This window comes from Sceloporus occidentalis, unplaced genomic scaffold, assembly GCF_023333645.1.
Source record: "Sceloporus occidentalis isolate IW3139 unplaced genomic scaffold, rSceOcc1.0.p SCAF_444, whole genome shotgun sequence".
NCBI lineage: Eukaryota > Metazoa > Chordata > Lepidosauria > Squamata > Phrynosomatidae > Sceloporus > Sceloporus occidentalis.
Window position 1 is genome coordinate 99,556 of NW_028317424.1, and position 26,343 is coordinate 125,898.

At 39.6% G+C, this 26,343-nt stretch overlaps 1 protein-coding gene across 1 annotated transcript; it reads right to left on the reverse strand.

The window, feature by feature from the left end:
* Nucleotides 1-4,798: 4,798 nt before the first annotated feature.
* LOC149271932 (guanylyl cyclase inhibitory protein-like) lies at nt 4,799-24,832 on the reverse strand. Its single transcript, XM_089506972.1, has 8 exons — nt 24,765-24,832; nt 22,971-23,103; nt 22,224-22,373; nt 21,505-21,610; nt 20,175-20,315; nt 5,562-5,614; nt 5,120-5,226; nt 4,799-4,853 (listed from the first exon to the last, which is right to left on the reverse strand). Exons 1-8 carry the CDS (start codon nt 24,830-24,832, stop codon nt 4,799-4,801), a joined length of 813 nt encoding a protein of 270 aa, XP_089363098.1.
* Nucleotides 24,833-26,343: the final 1,511 nt, after the last annotated feature.

A 26,343-nucleotide genomic window follows, 5' to 3' on the forward strand; every position in this document is an offset into this window, starting at 1 on the left:
TATTATGGGCTTTTTTTTTAAGTAGACGGCGGTGGAAAAATGATCCATTTGATGAAAATAACAACTACCATTTAAAACGACCGGGGCATCGGCGCGCCCGACCCGCCAGACGGCAGACAATTAATATCCGAAAATATCACACGGTTCGTCGGGTTAAAAGGGAAACAAGACTAGGACGGTCAAAAGGGCAAAAGACGCAGATACCCAGGGCCAGTCATTATCAACGGGGAAAACTACCCCCTCATTTCCTGCCGTAAAGGGCATTTGGGAAGGGTATGTGGGGGATACAAGGGAATATTCTTAATTGTAATTGCAAGCTCTTTGAACTAGAAGCCAGGGAATAACACAGAGACAGAGGGGTTACAGGGGTTAACGCAGGGACCAATGGGCATTTCCGATTGTAATCTTTGGTGAATTGCCCCTAATTCTTCAAGGACCAGACACGTTATTATTTTCCCGTCGAGCCCTAAACACATCGGACGCGGCCGTTGTACAGCGTCGTGTGATATTTTGGAGGACTTTTCCGGCTCAAACAAACTACCGAGCTATTCTAATGAAGTCCCTGCTCCATAGACTTTCATTAGTCAGAGAGTCCAGCTGGGTGATTGGGACTGAGTCGTTCCATTCTTTACCACAAGCAGTGTGATAAGGAGTCGGGGTTTTAGTCCGGTAGATTGGGCTAATGAAACAGAGAGGAACACAAACATACAAAAACATTGAATTATGTGGAAATCTCTCAAAAACGGCAGAAAATATTTCAAAGCTGTTTTCTAAGTGGTAATTCTTCCAAAAACAATATTTTTAGTTCTCATTTAAAGGTAAAAATACACCAATTACTTTCAAACCCCCGGATCAATATATTAATGGATGGGTTTGAATTGAGTCCTCCGCGTTCCATCAAGACGCCTGGAGTTACCGCGTCTGCCGCTGACACCGCCTCGTGTGCCGGAATGTCGGGTCGGTCGTTAAATATACGTGTCAGAGAAACCTGAAGCCGGGCGTCCGTGAGAGCGAATTTTAATCAGCATTTCCATCAATGCAATCACTTCGTTCTTCTTGGGAACCAGCTTAATAGCTCCTGCCATGTTTAACACATGATCCCGCAGAACACGGATCGTTTGTACACTTAATGGGCTTTGCTTAATTTCCTGTCTCACACCCAAGAAGTAAATGCAACAGAAGGTGAATTTCCAGCAATAAACATTTCCTTGGCCAACTTATGATTTCTCGCTCTGTTATCTGAGCCCCAATCTACTAGACAAACACCCCGACTCCTTACCATAATGCCTGTGGGGAACAATAGAATGGCTCAGTCTTAATCACCCAGCCGGACTCTCTGACTAATGAAAGTCTATGGAGGAACTCTTCTAAACACTCTCAGATACAGAAAATGATTTGGGGGTAAATATTAGAGGATAAAGGAATAAAAGCTCTTTCTGTAAGTCCTGAACCGTAATAAAAGTCTCCGTTTTCCGTGTTTCTCTGTAGAGATGGAGGACCTTGAACGTTGAAGCACAATGTATCCTGATTGATTGTACCGATCTTTTTTAAAACCACAGACCTTTCTTACTATTTAGATTCCATTTCATTTGGTTTTCATCTTTTATACGGCGAAAAAGCATCAGACACAGCCTGATACTCTGGTACCGTCTGAGAAATCTTTATTTAATTGGTATATCCCTATTCCACATAGTAACGTCAGTTTGGACGACCACCTTCACGTTGGTCTTCTGGAGGTCTGGAAGGAGGTGGGTGAAGCTTCTTCTTCCTCCATATCGGCATTTGAGGTACAAAGATTCAAGGATTATCTAGATTTTACTAAAATGAGTAAAAAAAAAAACCATCCCCAATACCGTTGACCTCGTCAATCAGCTTGGTGGATCTTCTCCTCTTATGTCTCGCACGTGGACCATTTGTCTGGAACAGAGTTGGAGTTCCTCTTGAGATGGGACCCTGGTCTGACCACATTTTAGCCAAACCAGTTTCCCAACAGACTCCGCCGGCCCATAATAACACCAAGGTCTTTCCTTGAGCACCTTGATCCGTCTTATACTCCAGTTGGTAACGGACCCTCGCCAGTCCTGTTCACAGTCTGTGATACTATGTTTGCGGGGTGAATGTTCTTCACCGAGTCCCTTAAGAAGAATGCGTTGTGTCTGGTGTTGGGAATCGAGACCTAACAAAAATGCACATAGTAAATAAAGCAGAGATATCTTATGGTTTTAACTGAAAACAATAAATCTCCCTATAAAATTCGGGACTCAACATTTTTTTTTTAATCATTTTAGAAATTTGCTCGTTGCCAGTTGGGTTTGGTGATTTGGTGACCGGCAGAACGCAGAGCAGGTGGTTTCTAAATGTTACGTAATAAGCGAGACAAATGAGATCGTTAATTTTCTGGAATTCGCTAATTCAGGCCGATGTCCGCACGATATAAATTAGAAGAATAATTCAGATTTTTAAATCACATCCAGAATGTTCCAGCTGTGGAAAGGTGGCTGCCAGTGGCCAAAAGTAATGTTTCCTTGTAGTTGTCTAAAACATTTACTATCATTTAAAATACCTGAAGCTGTCCCTGTTTAGTCTGATCAGTCCCTCTTTGGTCCACAAATCCCAGTGCCTCTTTTTCCTCCCCTGATACTCCTCTTTCCTGCCCTGATACTCCTATCTGCTCCCATGGTGCCAGGGGGGTGTAACTAGAAACCAGAGGGCCCTGGTGTGAAAATTGCCCCTGCTTTCCCCAACCTCACCAAGCAACATGTCCCACACTGCCACCTTTGCCCCCAAACAGCTTCTGCATACCTTATTTCCCCCCAAACAGCTTTGTGGGTGCCACATTTACCCCAAGCAGCTTATCAGTGCCATCCTAACCCAAACAGCCTGCCTGTGCCATCTATGCATCAGCTTGTCAGTGCCCCTAAACAGCTTGTCTGTGCCATCCTTGCCCTTTGCCCCCCTCCAACATACATTCTTGTACACGCATGTAAACACACTTATTCATGCTAATATATACCCCTCCCTAAAAGCCCCAATAATGTGTATAGAAACAGCAGGAAACGGCTTTATAAATTAAACGGGCAAATAAACCCCATTATTCTTCTTTTAAATGTCCGAGGCTATCAATATAAATCGAGACAGCCGCTGTACTCACCGGATCATTACCCGACGAGCTCTCACCCTCCGCCGAGGGCTTCGCACCCCCAGGTCGTGCACCAGATTCACTAAATCCTCTGAAAGGTTTCTCCCTGCCGTAGAAACCGCGAGAACGACGTATTTATAAAACTTCACAAAATGCATAATTAAGGTAAATCCCTCGTATTACTTCGACACAAAAATTTGTCTAAACTATGTTTTCCTTTTGTGATGCCACGGAGTGCAGGTTTTAATACAATAAATAATAAATAGGTTGCTCAAAATGGTAATAATGTAATTTTATATTTTATACATTTTTTTTTAAATGTCAATAACTAAAATAAAAAAAAATTGGCATAATAAATTCATAATTAATACATTTTTTTCCATTAAATTTGGAATTACCTGACAGCCAAGCCTGAAATTATTGCCGGAAAATCCAAGAATTCTTCAACCTGGAACCAAATGAGTAGAAAATATGGATTTTGGATAAAATAAAACACCATTCGGGGTGTGAAATGTGTAAAAGTGGACTTATCACCATGGCAACTGATGCACTGCTCCTGTGTAAATATTTCATTTGGTTACTACGGTGATAAGAGAATATTTAAAATTTTGCACCAGAAAGTCTTTTTTTATACATAACCCCCGACATGACGAATGTTCTGAGACTTTCCTATCCCTTGTCCAATTAACTAAGATTTTTTTCCATCAATCAAAAGGTTTTGGGGTGAAAAAGCAGATTTTAAGGTTTGTTTACCCCACTCTGAGGGTCTCAGGTTGAACGGAAAGATTCTCAGGGTTTTTCTCAGTGTCTCGGGGTGAATGGACAGATTTTTAGGGTTTTTACCCCAGTTTCAAGGTCTTGGGGTAAATGAGGAGATTCTCATGGCTTTTAACCCAGTCCTAGGGGCTTGGGGTGCAAGGGCAGATTGCCAGGGTCACACAATCTGGAGCCGACTGCTTCATATTCGTCTCTGAATGAATGATATCTGAGCGTCCAGATTGGTGATTTTCTCACTGCTTTATCACAGCTGGAATCCCTGCTTGAATATTTGGGGGTCTCAGATAATTTCAAATGTCCCCTTAAATAACAAATGGCAGGTATCCACTCCCCGCTTCTTTTAACCAAACACCAATCACAGTGCCGGAACACACTTTTCGTTTTGCCGCGTCCCACGCTTTTTCTTCCCCATTTTCTTGACTTCCTGTTGATTCGCCCTTTTTTTGGTTTCCCTGTTTTTGTTGTTTTTTCCTTTCTTTGCTCGGCCTCCTAACCGCCTCCCTGAGAGGCAAAGAGAAACTTCATTAAAAATATGGAATTTCCAGTAAAATTACAAATATATAAACACAGCACGCCGGTCAATGTTTAGGTTTTTGTTTAGGGGGTGTGGTTAGAGGTGTGGCTGGTTGGGTTATTTGTGTAACTGGGCGGGGCATTTAAAAGAAGAATAATGGATTTTATTTACCCCGTTTAATTTATAAAGCCGTTTCCTGCTGTTTCTATACACATTATCGGGGCTTTTAGGGCTGCAGAACCCTGCGATCCCCTCATACCCAGCAAACATTCTGACCGCCTAGAAAAGAGGGGCATCAGGGGGGGAGAGAGGGGCATCAGGGGAGGAGAGAGGGGCATCAGGGGAGGAGAGACAGGGGAGGAGAGACATCAGGGGAGGAGAGACAGGGGAGGAGAGACATCAGGGGAGGAGAGGGGGGCACAGCTAGGGAAAGAGAGAGGGGGCATCAGGGGAGGAAAAGGTACATCAGGGGTGAGAGTCCCTTGCAAGTTTTTTTGGAGGGTCTCGCTCTGCTCTGTCTATGGATCTAGATGGCTGCTCCTTGAATAACAAAGTTTGTAAAGGTTTTCGGGGGGGGGTACCTTTTACTCTGTGTGGGGGGGTATTTTTAATGCCCTGCTCTCGCTATAATGTGGAGATCGGTAATCTAGAATCCCGCCACGCGCATTGTCCGCTTTTGCTGTCTGTACCTGGAGCCGCTGCGCCCCTCGCTCTCTGCGTCGCTGGATTCTTCGCTTTCTCGGAGACGAAGATCGTGTTTGATAAAATCCAAAATCTTGGAACAATTATCCTTTTTCTGAAAGTGAACGTAAAATTAAATGTATTTCATTAAAAAAATACCACTCTCTATCTGCGCCATTTGGCAGCCGGCTTCTGGGACGGAATCCAAAACAGATGAAAACACAAAAATATTAGAACAACAAAAAAAAAAACAGCTTTTCAGATTTATAAACTAAAAACAAAGATTTAAACTGAAGATTTTTAAAAACATTTTATTATTTTTTTGGAAAAAAAATGTAAAAAAAATTCTTGAAAAACTTTTTAAAAAAATGAATCTATTTTAAAAGTTGAATACATTTTTTTTTAGATTAATATAAATTCTCTTTTTTTTTTTCCCTTTAAATTACTCACCGCCGGCGTGGTGACTTCTGTGTCGCTTGGACCGCTCCCCGCGTCCGCCAGCCCTGAATGAAAGACGAGGAAATTAGCCTCTGAAGGACGGTAATTACAGACGAGCCCAAAACGTAGATTAGAAGTATTAGCCGTGCGAGATTCTCGTTAATGAATCAGATCCTGTTTAAAAGGCTAAATTATAAGAAAAGAAAAAAAAAGCCGCCGAGACTCGGCAGAAACGCCGGCGTTGGAAGCTTTTAAGTCAGACCTGCTCGTTGGGTTAATGTTCTCCCATTCAAGCCTTAAATTAAAGATATTTTTAAAAAGCAATTGCGGCCATCATTGTAGAAGAGACATCGATGGCTTTTTAATGCATAAAGTTGCCGGGTAATATTTGCGCCAGACTTCCGGAGGTCAGCTCTTATGTTCAGAATGGACCAGCTTAACTAATGAGGTCTGATAATAATCCCCCCCCTTTACCGCCTCCTGCGATGAGATATAAACGCATCGCACCCCATGTACAAAGATGACGTCATTGCCATTGGCCAGATGTACGACCTTTTCATCGGGTTTTAATAACGACTCGCGGGATTAGTCAGCTTGGTGATTCAAAAAGTTAACCCTCTGGACGCCGCGGGGTCCGAGGAAACATTGGAGAGGCGGGAAGTTTCTTCACGTGACGCTATATATCTGAGATAAATCCCCTGTCATAAATACGTCGTCAAGGCTCTGACGTTAATCCATGGTCCAAACCATAGCTGCCAACAATCTCGATTTTTCCCAGCGCCGTTGGTTGAGATGGGCTGAATCAAAACTTTGCAAAAAAAAAGGCCCTAACAATGCTGTATAATAACCTAATCAGGGAATATTCACACCGGCGGCAAAGTATGATTGGAGTAATTGAGCCATAAACATTTCAAACGCGAACAATTATTGGAAGAAAAATAAATAAATAAATAAATAAATATATTTGATATGATGTTTCATTATACTTTTTTTCTGTAAATATAAATAATTTATATATAATTATTTTGTTTAAAAAATGTATATCACTTTTATTATTTATAATTTAGATTTTTTTTTATTTTTTTTTTTTAAATATATTGAAAAAATAAAAAATAATAATAAAAAAATATATATATAAATATATAAATATATATAATTGTTGTATTGGAGCTGCTGCATTAGTCAGTAACCCGCATGTAGATTTCACATCGTGCCTTAATGTATTTCGCTAGTTCTCCTTATGGGGGGGTTTATCAAGCACCCCCTACATGAAAACGAGGAAGATGGGTGATAAGGGCCGCTGAGGACCCCCCAAACCGCCTAACCCCCCCATCCTTTCATTCTGCGGAAAACGAAGTGTTTGTCAAGACGTCTCCCCGCTGAGAAACAGAGTTTTCGTGTTTAACCAGAAAATATCATGTTGCTCGCTAATTAATTTTTGTTCCAAAAAATTGAAATCCATTATTTAATTATTGTCTTTCAATTAACCCCGATCCTGATTTCGTAATGAGTCAAAGCTGCCACGCTGAGTTAATTATTTTGGGCTCCGATCGCTCGGCGAAGCGTCTTATAATTGTTGGCGTTTTATTGTTTTTTTGCGAGAACTTGGTGCTCGCTGGGAATTGTATCAGAAAGAAGAGAAAAGATTTTCCAGCTTCGCACTCTCGTAAAACTGATAAAAATCAGAACTCGGGGGTTTGTTCTGATTCTGTACTTTTTACCAGAAAAACAAGACATTAATTGCTGGGGGTGAAATCACCAAGCGCAGCGCATCGCTACGAGACGGACGCATGGGACGCTAGGCGGATCGGCCACTTGGGGGGTAGTTTACGCAAAAGCCTGATATGGCTGCTATGGTAACAGTGTTGCCAAATAGAATTCTATTAAATATTTTTGTTCAAATGTTGTTATTTCACTCTACTTTATGTGAAACAGCAGAAAAATACAGAAGTTATAAAAGGGCTTATTTTACCAAACCGGCTTCTTCAGAGATTCAGAGGTTTTATAGAGAAATTGATAAAAAAAAAAAAAAAAAGGAAATGATGAGATATCGACTTTTTAGTAAAATCATTTGATAATCGGGAAGTTGGTCCTAAAAAGTTTGTAAAGATCCACCTCACCGCCCTCCTTAAATAATCCCAAAGCATTTATTGTTACCCATTATCCTTAACCGCCTACCAGGGGTGAGCATAGGGTGAGTGGCCCCTGGGTGCAGGATTTTTAAGCCACTTCCAGGGGCCACTAACTCTAGAGTCTCTCCTGATATAGTATTCTGACACACACTCATGCTAACACCATCTACTCACACACACTAACACCATATGCTCACGAACACTCACTCCATTAGTCTTACACCATACACTTACAGACACACACTCTAATATCACACACACTAACACCATACAGTCACACACAGTAACTCACTCCCTCACTCTTACACTATACACTTACAGACACACACTCTAATATCACACACTTATAGACACACACTCTAATATCACACACACTAACACCATACAGTCACACACAGTAACTCACTCCCTCACTCTTACACTATACACTTACAGACACACACTCTAATATCACACACTTATAGACACACACTCTAATATCACACACACTAACACCATACAGTCACACACAGTAACTCACTTCCTCACTCTTACACTATACACTTACAGACACACACTCCAATACCACACACTTACACACACACTCTCTCATCCTCTCCTCTCTCACACCCTCTTTCACCCACCCTTCCCTCTCACACCTCCTCCTTTCTCGCCCTCCCCTCCTCTTCCCTCTCTCAAATAAAAACCCTGACCCGCTAACCCTAATCGGCTGACTCCCTCCTATTTGTGTTCTACTGTTTCTCATGTCATGTATAACTGACACGGAGACCCCTGTGGTCCCAGACAGTGATGTATTCTGGCAGCAGTCTCCCCGCCGCCGTGGCTGGGGTGGCTGGGTCAGGCTTAGGGCAGCAGTCTGGGTAAATACCCCTCTGCATAAACCATATATATATATATTACACCCAGATGGCGACCCCCGTTGGCCGTTTAATTCTCAGTAGATTCCCTTGAAATGAGCTTCGGAATGGCAGAAAGAAAATCAATTAATTTAACCAAAATTCTATTTCCTTTTGATATTTCTTTGAGATTTAATTTAGTATTAATGGGCTGAAGATGGTTTTAACCTTGATCCCTCAGTTACCCTCACAGTGACCCTATGGCTGCATCTCAGCATCACATCACTGACGCACACTGAATGGTACGGTTGCCATAGCAGCACACTATGCCCAATTAATTAAAAATTCTATTTCCTTTGATATGTATTTGAGATTTATATTAATAGTAATAGACTGAAGAAGGTTTTAACCTTGATCCCTCAGTGACCCTATGGCTGCATCTCACCACGACATCATTAGGGCACACTGAATGGTACGGTTGCCATAGCAGCACACTATGCCCAAGGGAAAGTACTACTTGCTGATAATAACCCTAATTTTACGTGTTTATGACATTTTGCAGCACACGTATTGAGCCCCTCTGCCAAAATCCAAACCAAATCCTGTATTTATGAAATCCTATCCCCCCCCCGAATACGCATTAGACAGCATGTGGCAAAATGTGCACGACGTCGGATGAGACCCGGGGCTATCGCGCAAAATAAATTATAACTGTCTGTCAAACATCATTTCGGAAACAGCCAGAGACCCGCGCCGTTCTTTGATTACAGATCCGGGGTCGTTAAGGCAAAGCAGCAGGAAGTTAACCCACGGAGAGCCGAAGGGCTGAGCAGTATTTATAACGTGACAGAGCGCTATTTAGGGCATGGAGCATAAAAACAGGGGGGGGGGGGAGTCGCAGCTTTTAGGATCATTACATTAATTTATTAAAAGTATCTAAAGCTTGGGCTTTCTGGTTGTCAGTCCGGGTCTCGTTTTGTATCATAGAAAGGGCAAAAAGAGGCAAAACTGTCTGAACCAATCAACAACAATCATCAACTTAACAATAGTGGAGAGTGATAACGGGGAGGAATAATCCCGCAGATGCTGGGAACAGATGGCTGCTTCCATGGGATACACATACGGGGAGCTGCTTCTGATTATTACTTTGTTGCTACCCATGGATCTGTCCGGCACGGCGAGTGCTGGCGCGATAACATTCTGGAAACCACTAGAGGGAGCCCCTGAGTCTCGCGGCTGGGGGTTTATTGCTCGCGATCCTCCGTGTGGCCAACAATGGAATTGCACGATTACTGGAAAGACCCACAATAACCAAGAAGGCGCACCTCTTTCTTCTCCAAGCCGGTGCATAAAACACAACTTCACCGGGAGGCTGAATGCTGGAGACGCGATTTCAAACATATTCATGTGAGCGACATGTTCAAAGAGTCCGGCGCTCGGCACCTAGAACATGACAAGCACACGCTTAGAAACCAAACATATTAAACACCATCTGAAACAGCATAACAGAGACAAATGGGATGTTCTGGGGCCTGGAGTCTGACTGTGTATGTGACTTATTGTGCCCTATTGCGGGGTATTTGTGTAACGGGGCGGGGCATTTAGAAGAAGAATAATGGGGTTTATTTACCCCGTTTAATTTATAAAGCCGTTTCCTGCTGTTTCTATACACATTATCGGGGCTTTTAGGGCTGCAGAACCCTGCGATCCCCTCATACCCAGCAAACATTCTGACCTCCTAGAAAAGAGGGGCATCAGGGGAGGAGAGAGGGCATCAGGGGAGGAGAGAGGGGCATCAGGGGAGGAGAGAGGGCATCAGGGGAGGAGAGAGGGGCATCAGGGGAGGAGAGAGGGCATCAGGGGAGGAGAGAGAGGGGCATCAGGGAAGGAAAGAGGGGGGGCATCAGGGGACAGAAGAAGGGCATCAGGGGAAAGGAGAGGAACAGAAGGAGGAAAGAGGGGCACTTGGCTTTGGGAGAGGAACTGAACAAACTAAACCGGGACACTTGGTAGGTATGCTATTAACACTTACATAGCGAAGTTCCGTGGAACACAATGGTCTGTGTATTAATGTGATTTTTTTTTTTATAAAAATTTCACTTTTGTCCATAAAAAACAACTTTGGCCTAGTTTTTCAGAGCCTTGATACACAATCAGGCTGCTACACAATGCGTTTAATAATTACAGCCTGTTTTTTGTGGTGCTGAGAGACATCTTTTTTTTTTTTTTTTTTTTTTTTTATAAATAGGTAGAATAAAGGAGACCGCCGGGGGATTTTTTTTTCTTCCTTTAATCACTGACTTGGCTAATTAGAGATTTAGACCAGAAACGTTGGATCTCACCGGGGGAGACTAATGGACGGTTTCATTCTGCCAAAAGCTCCTTCACGGCAGAGAAAATTATTCTCAAGAAGCTCATTTCACCCCAAGTTTTGTCCTGAATAAACGCCACGGAAACAGACCAAAACGCTGCGTTCCCAGGGGTACTCAGAGCGAGACGTGACGCTGAGGAGGTAATGAGTGCATCCGCCGCGGCTCTTAACCTCCAACGCTCTAATCCTGCTTTCTACTTTTTGTCCCCTTTATCGGCTTCGCCTCCCTCCTCTCATTAGAGTGAAAAGGACCCGAGCGCATTCTCTGCAGCCGATCGAGCTGATGGTTTGGGGTTAATGGAGTCGGCCGCGTCCTCGCTGTACGGTGGATCGTCGGCAGACGTGGCTTCTTGTGTCTGTAAGGGAAGAAATCCACGGCACGCGGACGCTGCGCTCTAATCCCCCGCGTGTTATCCCGCCGTCCGCTGATATACCTGTGTGATGGACTAACGCTGCGTGGTCATAGTGTGACCGGGTGTGATGGTGGCCAGAGGTCTTCTCCTGTCCGCTTTTTGGTAACACACAAAGGTGTGATGAGCAGCGGGTGCGTAATTACTGGGGGGCATAGTTATCGGGGGTCGAACAGGATACAGATAAAACACGTCACAAGGGGCGTGTTGGCTGGTGGTCTTTGTGGTGGTCCAGCTGGAGGGGTCAGTTGAATCATATGGCGTGAAACAATTTTTTCTGACGGTTTTGTAGAGAATGTGGATGATACGTGACATTCTAAAACCAACATTTAATGCATAGAGGGGCCGGAGGAGAGAGTGATTGTAGGTACAGATCTTCCAAGTAGAGCACTTTGGGCACCCGTAGGTCTGATGGCGGGGACATAACACAGGACAATGAGAAAAATGGATCCGGTTCCTTTCTCCAAATATATGGTTTTATAGAAAATTACTTTTATTGGTCGCTCATTCCTTCCAAATTTTAATGTTTGGTGACAACGCTGGATTCCAGCAGCTTTATCGATTAGAGCAGGAATCGTTTAAATTAAATATATATATATTATATATATAATGCTCTCTGACGGTGGGGTGAGTGGACAATCGAGGGCCATTCGAGCTTCTTTACAAACTGAATGTTTAGAGCAGCGCAGACGCCAACTGGAATCGGCAACGTTTAGGTTTAAATCTCTCTTAAATTGAAAGCGTGACATTTAACGTTCTAATCGCGGACCGGCTGTACCTCTGGGAAACCTTTAGCCCTTCTGGAACCTGCAGCATCCGCATCAGGAGTGGCCAATTTTGTAGCCATAGCGCCCCCTGCTGGATGTAAAGAGAAACACATCCTATAATCAGTGTACATAGAACCTGACAACAGATCGGCCCACTCCGGCCCTTCTAGACTGTAAAGACTTAATCAGTCGTTGGTCTCGTCTTAGATTCAGGAGCCGTATGTCTATCCCGCGCATGTTTAATACCCTCACTGTATTACCCTCTACCACTTCTGCTGGGAGGCTGTTCCACTTATCCACCACCCTCTCCCATTCCATCTCAGCCTCTGACCCTCTAGTGTTAGATTTCCCTCTCTTGTTGTAACTTTTCTGCTCGGCTCTTTTATCAAATCCATTCTTGAAAACATAAAATATTACATTCTGAGGCATGTATGAAATATTAAAGTAATGTCTCGAAGGACACCCAAGGGGTTACATTTGAAAAAACCTTTTTGCTACAAGACAAGTGCAGTCACCATGGCAACCAATGGAATGTTCAGCGAGATATACAATTAATTGATATTAATTATTTTTTTTCCTGATTTCAGTGACATTTTCATTAACATGTATCTGTAACATATGAAAAGCACGCGTTATAACTCCCGCAGTACCCTCGGGACTCGCGGCTCTGCTCCAGGGGTTAATGGATTCCGTCCGCTCTGTGATTATCTGTCTCTCTCTGTCTATAAGATGAAGCAGATATACGTCCCGGTGGCATTTGCTATAATTAGTTCTGTGGGATCTGTTATCGCGAAGGGTTACGCTTTGGTGAAACGAGTTCCTCTAACCTTTAACCACCTGAATGCCCCAGCGCTCAAAGGGTTAAAGTGAAATATCAACGCCGGTGACCGTCTCATTAAATGAACGGCCGCGTCTCGCAATAAAAAAAAGATACAGAAGACTCGTAACGGAACAGCTGGCAATGAAGAGGAATTTGTCACCCCCGAGATACCCACAAAAAGGTCATCGGGGCCTCTGTGGCCCTCAATCCACCACCCAGCGGACTGCGGAGTTCCAGATTAATGTGTAACTAATTCATGTCTTTTCTGCCAAAATGCATTGCAGTCGGCTGTTTTACATTAAAATAGAATCTATCCTGGTGTATTATTATTATTATTATCATCATTAACATTATCTTTTATTTATGTAGCACCCACAATTCCTGCAGCACTTCCTACAGTCCCTACATTCAAACGGTCTGACAGAACCAGAACCAACAAACTAATTCAACCCAACATTTGCTTGTTGTTTCCACCTTCCAGGAAAAAAACCATAACACATACAATTACATACTTATACATACACACATACATACATACATACATACACACATACATACACACACTCATACACACACTCATACACACATGCATACACACACTCATACATACATACACACATACATACACACACTCATACATACATACTCATACATACACACACACACATACAGTCATACACACATACATACACACATACATACACACATACTCATACATACACACACACACATACAGTCATACACACATACATACACACACACTCACACATACATACTCACACATACATACACACACTCATACACACATACATACACACACTCATACATACACACACACACATACAGTCATACACACATACATACACACATACTCATACATACACACACACACATACAGTCATACACACATACATACACACACACACACACATACATACTCACACATACATACATACTCATACATACATACACACTCATACACACATACATACACACACTCATACACACACACTCATACATACATACATACACACATACACACGTACATACACACATACATACATACACACACTCATACATACATACATACACACATACATACACACACTCATACACACACACTCATACATACATACATACACACATACACACATACATACATACACACACTCATACATACATACTCACACATACATACATACTCATACATACATACTCACACTCATACACACATACACATACATACACACACTCATACATAGAAAAAGTTTATTTTGGCAGGACATAGATATATATATATTCATGCTTTTTGGGAATATTGTAGATTGTAAGCTCTTGAGCGGGGCTCTCCTTATCTTTTATTATTTTTACAACTTGTTATGTCCGGTTTAGCTATTGTACAGCGCTGCGGGATATGACAGCGCTATATAACGCAATAAATAAGATAATAAAACCTTTGTGAATTTCAGCCAATAGAAGAGCAAGAAAGGAGGTCACATGATACCAGAAACACTTTTCTGCATTAGGGATGGCATTAAAAGTAAAAAAAAATGTTGGCAGTTTTGACAAAACAAATAACAACAAAAAAGGCCTTCATATCTACATTTACAAATATAAACTTATTCTAGAATTCTCAGATCAAAAAGTGAAAAAGAGCCAAATTAGTAACGGGATGTTTGACCAATTTATGTAAACATAAAAAAAAAAAACTACAGAAAAACTTTAAACAATGTTTTTCAGTTGCTATGGCAACAGCCTATCATTGCTAGCTTTTGTGTCACATGCCAATTAAGCACACCCGAAAAAATTATGGATAATGTCAAATTTTACATTAAAGATTTTTTCTTAGGAAAGGTTCGGAGATTGATGTATCTAACGCTGGGTTTAGTTTAAAAAAACGTGAAATTCAGCAAAATGGGTGGATAAAGGAGTTATAAACCCAATTCAGATATATAATTAATAATATAATTATTATTTAAAAAATGCAGATATTTTTAGCAAAAAATAATAATAAAATTTTTCCAGCGTCGTTCTGGATTTTCTATTTACCAGTTTTTTAAAAACACAGTAAAATGGTGCGTGACGGGTGATAAAATGAATTATTTAGCGCTACCTGTTAACGCTGAGATAACGCCGGCTTGGTTTTTGATGTAATATTTGCTCTTCTGTGTTTTTCCTGCGGTTTCCGATGTTTGATTTGCGCAGAAGCCGGAAAAAGGCGAGCGAAGTTTCTGCAACAATCTCTGCAAATCAACAAACGGTTGCCATAGGGATGAGTCGGGCCCCTGGGCGTCACTAGGTAACCGCCGTCAGAAAAACAATGTGTTTTTTGGGGGGGGGGGTTTGTCCGGATCAGTTAAAACACAGGCTGTCGACACCCAGAGCCAGGAAATAACTAATAACCTTTTAGGATTAATTCTAATTAATTAATTAAAATTAATAATAAATATTAATTAAAAATGTATTTTAAAAAAAAAATGATGAGAAAAATCTCTAAAAACCTATAAAAAAAATCCCATTGTGATCCCATATTCTATAGATGCTGTATACCCGTATTTAATGTATATAATAAAATATAATATAATATAATATTAATACATATTATTTATTTATTTATATTTATTAATTATCTTTTTAGGGTAGATTCTTCGGGGGGAGGGGCAGGTTCTCGGAATGAAGGAGCAGATTGTTGGTGAAATATTGAACTGTGACAACGACAGCGTCTGTTTCATCGTTGGAATGATGATGTCATTTGGCAAAAGTGTCCAAACTTCCAATCAGCAGTCAGGAATGTTCAAGCGCGAAAGAAGACTTTCAGCCGCTTTATCTGCGCTTAAATATTAATTTTAATACTAAAAATAATAATAATACCACCGCATTATCATTTAGTAAACATCAATGTATGGAGGCCATTGTCGATTGATTGATTAATCCCTGACACAGAGACTGATGTGTCATCTAGCATGTTCTGGGAAAGAGCCCACTGTCATAGGAAGAATCTTCTAATGGTACCTGCTAGTGGCCAATGAAGAGAACAGGTTTTATATGAACAAATTTGATGGGACAAGGGTGTTATGTCACTGCCCAATTGTGACATCATTGCTGCCTCCTGTCCCAATAGACGGGTCCCTACTGGACAATTGCCGCCAACGAATGTTCTTACCAAAAAGCATCATACTGTCCAACACAACTGTAATAATCCAAAGCTTGAGGGTCAGAGGCTGAGATGGAACGTAAAGAGGTTTTACATTTTTGAGTGGGTGGTAGATAAGTGGAACAGCCTCCCAGCAGAAGTGGTAGAGGGTAATACAGTGAGGGGATTAAACATGCATGGGATAGACATCCGGCTCCTGAATCTAAGACGAGACCAACGACTGATTAAGGTTTGAGTCTTTACGGACTTGACGAGGCTGGAAGTCGGTCGCCGGTTCCTGTATATAATGCTGGATGGGACTATTTAGAGTTTGGTTGTTATTTCTATTGACCTTTCTGTGGTTTCTATTAATACCCCATCGTCATTAGCAACAAACATATTCCTGCAGGAAACGCAGAAAAATCCAAGTAATTGAGCGTGAAAACCGTCCTAAACAAAATGAAGATGAAGATTCCAGAGCAGCCGACCTTAAATAACAAAAATACATCAATCGCAGGAAAAAGCGAAATGTTGGATGGCGGCGTCTATTCATCATCTTTACGAGATTAATTGCGCTTTATGGAGATGAATTGAATGTTTCTGTGTCTTTCATTAGTTTAATTGCTATTTACAGTAACTGTTACTTTCTGAAATGATTAATAAGTCGATATTCAGAGAAACCATATTTATTGCAGGAAAAATTAAACTCTAGCGGCTTACGAAGTTTTGTCTGATGTGATGCACAGCAAAGGATCTGCACCGGACAGGAGACATGAGCTGCACGGAAGATTGAAGAGGGTATGTGAGTGCGTAAATGGGTATATGTGAGTGTTGTTAGAGTGAGTGGGTATATGTGGATGGTGTTAGAGTGAGTGGGTATATGTGACTGGTGTTAGAGTGAGTTGGTATATGTGTAGTGTTATAGTGAATGGGTATGTGTGTGGTGTTAGAGTGAATGGGTATATGTGAGTGGTGTTAGAGTGAATGGGTACATGTGATGGTGTTAGAGTGAGTGGGTATATGTGAGTGGTGTTAGAGTGAGTGGGTATATGTGAGTGGTGTTAGAGTGAGTTGGTATATGTGTAGTGTTAGAGTGAATGGGTATATGTGAGTGGTGTTAGAGTGAATGGGTATTAGCGTGTAGTGTTAGAGTGAATGGGTATATGTGAGTGGTGTTGGAGTGAATTGGTATATGTTAGTGGTGTTAGAGTGAGTAGGTATATGTGAGTGGTGTTAGAGTGAGTAGGTATATGTGAGTGGTGTTAGAGTGAATGGGTATATGTGAGTGGTGTTGGAGTGAATGTGTATATTGAGTGGTGTTGGAGTGAATGGGTATATGTTAGTGGTGTTAGAGTGAATGGGTATATGTGTGTGGTGTTAGAGTGAGTAGGTATATGTGAGTGGTGTTAGAGTGAATGGGTATATGTAAGTGGTGTTGGAGTGAATGGGTATATGTGAGTGGTGTTGGAGTGAATGGGTATATGTGAGTGGTGTTGGAGTGAAAGGGTATATGTGTGTAGTGTTAGAGTGAATGATTTTATTAGTTACAATATTAGTAAATATATTAGGAATATATTATATTGTATTGAGAATAAATTCTATTATAATGCTTAAAAAATTGGTAAATATATTATAATTTATTAGTTAAAATATTGGTAACAATATTAGGAATATATAATATTATATTTGAAATCTATAACATTATATTGGTTAATATATTGGTAAATATATTAGGAATATATTATAGTAAATTGGGAATATATTACATTATATTGGTTAATATATTGGTAAAATATTATGTTTTATTAGTTACAAAATTAGTAAATATATTAGGTATATATAATATTATATTGGAAATATATGATATTATATTGTTTAATATATTGGTAAATACATTATATTATTTAATATATTAATAAATACATTAGGAATATATTAAATTACATTGGGAATATTGCTTAATTTATTGATAAATATATTATATTTTATTAGTTAAAATATTAGTAAATATATTAGGAATATATTATATTAAATTGGGAATATATTACATTATATTGGTTAATATTTTTGGAAATATATCACATTATATTAGATAAACTATTTGTAAATATATTAGGAATATATTATATTATATTGGAAATCTATTACATTATATTGGTTAATATATAGGTAATTATATTAGGATGATTTAACATTATATTTAGAATATATTACATTATATTGGTTAATATATTGGTAAAATATTATATTTTATTTGTTAAAATATTAGAAAATATATTAGGAATATATTATATAATATTGGAAATATATTATATCATATTGTTTAATATATTGGTAAATAGATTTCATTATATTATTTAATTTATTAGTAATTATATTAGGAATATATTATATTATGTTGGAAATCTATTACATTGTATTGGTTAATATATTGTTAAATATATTAGGAATATATTATATTAAATTGGGAATATATTACATTATATTGGTTAATATATTGGTGAATCTATTACATTTTACTCGTTAAAATATTAGTAAATATATTAGGAATATATTAGATTATATTGAAAATCTATTACATTATATTAGTTAAAATATGTTTTTAATATATTAGGAATATATTGTATTATATTGCTTAATTTATTGATAAATATATTTTTTAGTTAAAATATTAGTAAATATATTAGGAATATATTACATCATATTGGAAATATATTAAATTATATTGTGTAATATATTGGTAAATATATTTCATTATATTATTTAATATATTCCAAATTATATTAGGATTATATTATATTAAATGGGAAATCTATTACATTATATTGGTTAATATATTGGTAAATATATAAGGAATATATTATAGTAAATTGGGAATATATTACATTATATTGGTTAATGTATTTGGAAATATATTATATTATATTAGTAAAAATATTAGTAAATATATGAGGAATATATTATATTATTTTGGAAATCCATTATATTATATTGGTTCATATATTGGTAAAATATTATATTTTATTATTTAAGAAATAGTAAATATATTAGGAACATATAATATTCTATTGGAAAGATATGATATTATATTATTTAATATATTGGTAAATATATTACATTATATTATTTAATATATTAATAAATATATTAGGAATATATTATATTACATTGGAAATATATTGTATTATATTGTTTAATATATTGATAAATAAATTATATTTTATTAGTTAAAATATTAGTAAATATATTTGGAATATATTATATTAGAAATCTATTTATTTTTATTGGTAAATATATTAGGAATATATTATTGTAAATTGGGAATATATTACACTCTGTTGGTTAATATATTTGGAAATATTTTACATTATATTATTTAAAATATTAGTAAATATATTTTATTATATTTGAAATCTATTACATTATATTGGTTAATATATTGTTAAATATATTAGGAATATATTATTGTAAATTGGGAATATATTACACTCTGTTGGTTAATATATTTGGAAATATATTACATTATATTATTTAAAATATTAGTAAATATATTAGGAATATATTACATTATATTGGAAATCAAATTATTCTAATAGCCCCGCCCTACCCATGTCGGGTCATAGAGGGCAATGGATGGAGGGATGGGTTTGCATATGGTAGGGGCAGACCTGTACATGGTAGGTATATATCAGTATAACCTCCGTAACTAATTAAAACAGGAACACAATATTTTTTCCAAACCAAATCTTAATGCCGGCAAAACAGGAACAAACAAAAACACACAATAATAAAAAGTGTTTTCATAAAAAGTAATTTTTTGGTTCAAAGCAAATTTGGTGAACTATTGTCTTTCTGTGTTGCACATTTTTGAGTTCTTACATTTTATGAACAAATTAAATTATAGAAAATCATGAGAAATGTTAGTCTTTAGTTGAAGTTAATACTGTTTTTCCAGCCAGCATAGAAAAGAAGATGTACAGCCATATAAGCTCTTTGGACCTCAGAGGTCTCTTTTTCAGATAGAAACATTCCGTATCAACTTCATCTAAAGACCCCATTTTTTTTATTATTCAAATGAGAAAATTAAGCTAGAGGTCAGGCTCCCGATCCTAATGTTGGGTTTTGCAGTCGGCGTCCTGCGTTTGCGGGAAGATACTTTTGCTCGAGGTCCTGGGGAGCAGGTGCAGACATTTCTGCGGCCGTTCCATTTCCACGGTACTGAGGTCACATTCCAGCATCTCCCGGATCCAGTCGTCATCGAGAGACCCGTCTATAAACTCCTGAAGGCTGATCACAGCTGGGACAAAAAAAAAAAAAACATGCAGCACTTCTTACAACAAAAAACAGAAAATGAAGTAAAAAAAATCGTTAAATAATAATCCTCCATCTCCTATTATTTAGTATTTAGCAATAGATATCATTTTCTCTCCTCCTTTTCACTCTCCGCTCATCTGTTATGGGACGTTGGGTAAAGGTGAGCCCTCGGGCTCTCATGTGTGGCTGGAGTAATAGATCATAATGCGGGGGTCACTAGTGGAGAGACATGAGCGTTCCGTAGACCAAAACGAAAAAATTGACAGTATATCCTCTGTTCTACGTGAAAGTTATATTTTCAATGGCCTGGAAAACACTGACTTAACTACCCAACTCTTAGTAGATTTTATTTTAGTGTGCCAATACTGTAGTTTTGCATCAAAACTACTACCCAGCTGCTGGTGATGTTTAGTTATTCTATTAACAGTATTCCCAATGTATATACTGTATATAACCAATGTGCATTACCATTACTCGCCAGCAGGTGGTGGTGTTTAGTTATTCTATTAACAGTATACTCAATGTGCATTACCATTACTCGCCAGCAGGTGGTGGTGTTTAGCTGTCAATGAATATAATATACCCAAAGTATTTACAGTGTGTGTATATATATATATATATTATATTTATTATATTATATTTATTATATTATATTTATATATCGTAGAGTTTGTTTTTAACTTTTTGTTTTTAACAAAAATCCCTTTAGTTTCTGAATTTCAGACTCTGGAATTTTTGAATTTCTTTGAGCCTGCAACTTGCCAAATATTAAACCTGTAATAGCCCGTAACACCACAGTATGATAGCGACTTGTTAATATTGGCAGCCAAATGGCTCTTATAACTCTCCTTATGGAAACCATGACTGGTCAGGAGGTAAAAATATTCTGAACTGAGTCACCTGTATTCAAACAGGGATTCTAGCTGTGATAAAGCAGGGAGAAAATCACCAATCGGGATCCTCAGGTATAATTAAATCAGATGAGAATATGGAGTCGGCTCCGAACTGTGTGACCCTGAGACTGGGATAAAAAGCCTGAGAATCTGCCTATTTACCCCCAGACTCGGAGATCGGGGAAAAAACACAAAGAATCGGCCCGTTCACCCAAGATCACCCATCTGAAATGAAACGGCAGGAACGTCTGCTCATCTTTCCTTTACTGTTTCATTTACCGTTTCTGTCTTTGTCCAGTCGAATAAAAATCCGATTAGTACATTCCTCCGGCGTCAGCGGATTAACCTCCGTGAGCGACGTGGAAACGCTCATCTTATATACCGCCTGCGAAAGAGAGATCCTCACTGAAACCACAACTCGTCACAAATATGATTGAAACATTGTTTTCTTTATGAAAAATGTAACAAAAAATTATTAGTGTTCTAAATTCTAAAGCAGAACTTTGATCAGCCAATGAGAAATAAGCATAAGATTCAATCACTTTGGCAAACAATATTCCCAAACCGAGACAAAATGGGCTATGTATGTATGTGTGTAGGTATGAGTATGTGTGTATATGTGTGTGTATGTATGTGTGCGTGTGTGTGTGTGCGCATGTGTGTGTGTGTATGTATGTATGAGTATGTGTGTATGTGTGTGTATGTATGTGCATGTATGAGTATGTGTGCGCATGTGTGTGTGTGTGTGTGTGTATGTATGTGCATGTATGATTATGTGTGCGCATGTGTGTGTGTGTGTGTGTGTGTATGTATGTGCATGTATGATTATGTGTGCGCATGTGTGTGTGTGTGTGTGTGTGTATGTATGTGCATGTATGAGTATGTGTGCGCATGTGTGTGTGTATGTATGTGTGTGTTTGTGTATATACACACTATATATATAATTAAAAATAAGTAGATCATATAAAAAAGAAACATTTCTGAAATTCTGCAGAAACCTTCATTATCTCCAACATCTCCGCTCGGGTGATGGCTCCATCATTGTCCTTGTCGTAGAGCTTAAAAGACCATTTGAGTTTGTCCTCCGGAGTGCCCTGCGCGAGCATACTGATGGCGGTGACGTATTCGCGGAAATCTACAATACCGTCCTTCGGCAAAAGGAAAGAATGAAAATAATTAATAATCGCCGATAAAAACCCAAACAGCCCATTCCATAGCCTAAAATCAGGAGCGCTTTCCCAGGCATCGAGTGTGTTAGACAATGCGGCTTCTGCAGGGAGGCTGTTCCATGCACCTTACAACTATGAGTTTGCATAGATCGCTAGAAACCCTCCGTTCGGGAGCAATGGAAGAAAATAAAGAATAGCTTATTTATGTATAAAATATTAGCACAAGAGATACGATTTTATTTCTGTAATTTTATTACCTGGCATTTTAACAAAAAATTGCAAAATTAAATATATATATAAAGTGTTTTGGGGCTAGCGCCGCCCACAACATAATTGGCCCCTGCCTATCATGTCACTCATCACGCCTACAGATGTCATTGGGCCCCACCCACTGATATTATCAGTCCTGCCCACCCGCGTCATCAGACTACCCGGAGAGGGTGGAAGTTCCCCGGCGTGATAATACGGTGACTGGCGATATAAGTTAACCCATAAGCCTCTGACGGCATTTAGAACGCCCCTAAAGTCTAATTTAATGCAACATTTTTAACCTCCGTGCCGATGAAAGCCTCTTACCCCGTTGTTATCCAACGTGCGGAATATCTGCTCGGCGTACTCGGAGGAGTCGTCGCCCGCCGTCCAGTCGCAGAAATACTTGCGGAATTCGTGGAGGGTGATCAGGCCGCTGGGACATTCCTCGACAAACTTTCTGCAAGCGGAACGTTTTATCAATAAATACTAAATTAGAATTTGAAATGAAAAAATTCCGGAGAATTGGAAATAAAAATATAAATAATTGGAAAAAAGAAAAAAAACAAAAAAAAAAACGCTTTTTAGCCCAATGCGGAATGGCGACGCTCAGATCCTCAGAATCCTTCGCTGAACGGTTTGGGGTGAATTCATTCAATTAATGAAAAGATTTCGTTACCAACGGGGGTCGGGGATCGGTCGGGGATCATCCGCTTCCCGAAAGTAGAATTTGGGAATTTTTAACAGATAGGAGTTAAATTCCCCCAAATTTAAGACCTCGGGGCAGCCGACGCGTTTCGCATAAATCTCTGTGGGGTCCGGAATAGACGGTTTGGCCGGTAAGGGACAGCCGCGTCTTATTAAAGAGGCTGGAAATATTCGTGGTCCAATTAAGTGCATTATTAGCCCAAATATCTGATTCCCAATGGTAACGTTTTAATATCGTTTATCGCTCCTTCTGTTATTTTATGTTGATGATGAAGTCATTGTTATGATGTAAGACTGTCCTGGTCAAATAAGAGCAGCGAGTTAATGGGGAGGAATAATCAGTTAATAAGTTCTGCTTCTTTACAGATCTCTGGTCAGACCTCATCTAGAGTATCGGGGATACTTCTTCTGTAATTTAACAAAAAAGCACCAGATTTAAGTAAATAAATGTCTGAAAAATCACAATTATTTTCATTCTTCGAATTTATAACAATTTAGAGAAATTTCAGAGAAAGCCCCGGCAGAAAATAGATTTTTGGGGATGTTTTTATGCCGCCAGCCACCATGTGACCCCCCCCATTCGGAATTAACAAACTTCTGGCTGACCAAAACACCAAATCTCACCAAAATTTACACAAAATCACGAAAATTTCAAACTACAAAAGAAAAAGCAGCATAAACCGTTCACCCCCGCGTTCCACCCCCGCGTTCCACCCCCGCTTTCCACCCCTGCGTTCCATCCCCGCGTTCCACCCCCGCGTTCCACCCCCGCTTTCCACCCCTGCGTTCCACCCCCGCGTTCCACCCCCGCGTTCCACCCCCGCTTTCCACCCCTGCGTTCCATCCCCGCGTTCCACTCCCGCGTTCCATCCCCGCGTTCCACCCCCGCGTTCCATCCCCGCGTTCCATCCCCGCGTTCCACCCCCGCGTTTCACCCCCGCGTTCCACCCCCGCGTTTCACCCCCGCGTTCCACACCCGCGTTCCACCCCCGGCACTCGCCTGCGTAGCTTAGAATCGTACTTTCCATTTGAAAATAAAATTGTAACAGAATTCTCATTTCTTCCCATTATATATATATTTTTTTAAATATTCTCCTGAAACTAATTATATATTTTTTATAGATTTTTAAGTAAATTTCTCACCAAAAAAATCATAAACAGAAATAAACAGAGGAATATAACAAAAAAAAACCCAAACATAATTATTCTAGCCTCTTATTCTAAATATTATTTTTAAATGAACCGATCTTCATATCATTTTTTCCGTTTTTTTTCCATTAAGTGGGTAACAGATGGTGGTTTAACCCCTTAACCACCGGAAACATTGTGAGGACGAAGAATAAAGAGAATAAAGAGAGTATTAATGAAGAGATATATATATAAAATAATATATAAAATAATATATAAAATTACCTATACCATTCATGGAGCTCCAGGACGTCGGCTGAACTCTTCCGGGGCATCGAAGCCGGCTGCCCCATCACTGCGGCAAAAATCAACGGGATCCGCAACGGCCCCGAAAACCGCGCTTTATATAGCACTTCAGATTAAAGAGTTTGCCCAATTACCCAAAGTATTTAATCTGCTCAGACGAGCTGCCCTCCCGCTAATGTGATTGCTCTTCACGTAATCCACTTCAGCCGCCGAGAGAAGCCGAGAGCGCCGGCGGAGCGATAGAGCGAGGACGATAATATTTACGGTGATTCATTAATACCGACTAACGAGGATGTCGTTACAGGGGGGTGACTGGCAATGGCGGGACAGAGAGTCTGGAACATCCATCCTTCCCAGTAATGTTATGTTGATAAATCCTGCTTTTATCTCATTTTCCCCAATAAACTCCCTTTATCCGCAGACCTGGAGCCGCCGTCAGTCATGTGATATTTTGGGTGACTTTCCCGGCTCAAACCCCACACTGAGCTGATGCTTTATGGCGATGCTAATGAAGTCCGTTCCTCCATAGACTTTCATTACTCAGAGAGTCCGGCTGGGTGATTAAGACTGAGCCATTCTAATGTTTCCCACAGGCAGTATGATAAGGAGTCGGGGGGAGTTTAGTAGATCGGGGGTCAGATAACAGAGCGAGAATCATACAAACGGCTGATATGCAGCTGCCTGAAAACTTTATATTATGGAGCAAAAACTACAACTGGGGTAAAAAAAAGGAAACAGGGAAATATCTTTGAAAACGTCTTTTTAATTTGATCCAAGGAATAAAGTATTTGGGGGGAGATCTGCTTTAATAATCTTTGTATGACCCCAAAAATAATCTTTGTATTCTCCAAGCATCAGTTTAACCATTTGAGAAATTTTTAAAAGGGAGTAATTTTGATAATTTACAAATAAATGAGCCGTAAATATTATTATTATTTATATTATTATTATTATTATTATTATCTTTTATTTATATAGTGCCAGCTATTCCTGCAGTGCTTCTTACAGTCCCTACACTCAAAGCATCTGACAGAAGCAACAGCTACATTACGGAAAGCTTGTCTCGCAGGCTTACAATCTAGGGTTGTTGCCCGAATCCGTCTTATTTTTGTTTGCGTTGAACGTGGAAAGAACGTTCCTGTTTATTTAGGTAACGAGCCGGGTTTATTTACAGAGCAATCCTCTTAAAGTAATACTGGGCTGGATGGGGTGAAAGGGGCAGATCAGGCCGAGGAAGCGGGTTAAATACCCCTGAGAAGTTCCTCCCGAGGTTGGGAACATTCGTACGTTCTGATCCGCAGCCCGGCCGCCGACGCCGAAGCCTCGCTGCCAAAAATAACCGTGATTCACAAAGTGCGTCTGCGGGGAATCTGCATTGATCCTCGTTAGCGCCGAGTGCGAAAGCTGCCGTTTATAGAGCGTTCGGCTGAGGGTGATCGTCCGCGCCGCCGTCACAAACTAAGGGCAGCCGGTCTGCTCGTTTGTTCTTCCCGGCGATACGCGGGGTCCACGTCCGGCAAAATAACCTCACAGGGAAAGAGAGAGGAACGAAAACTAA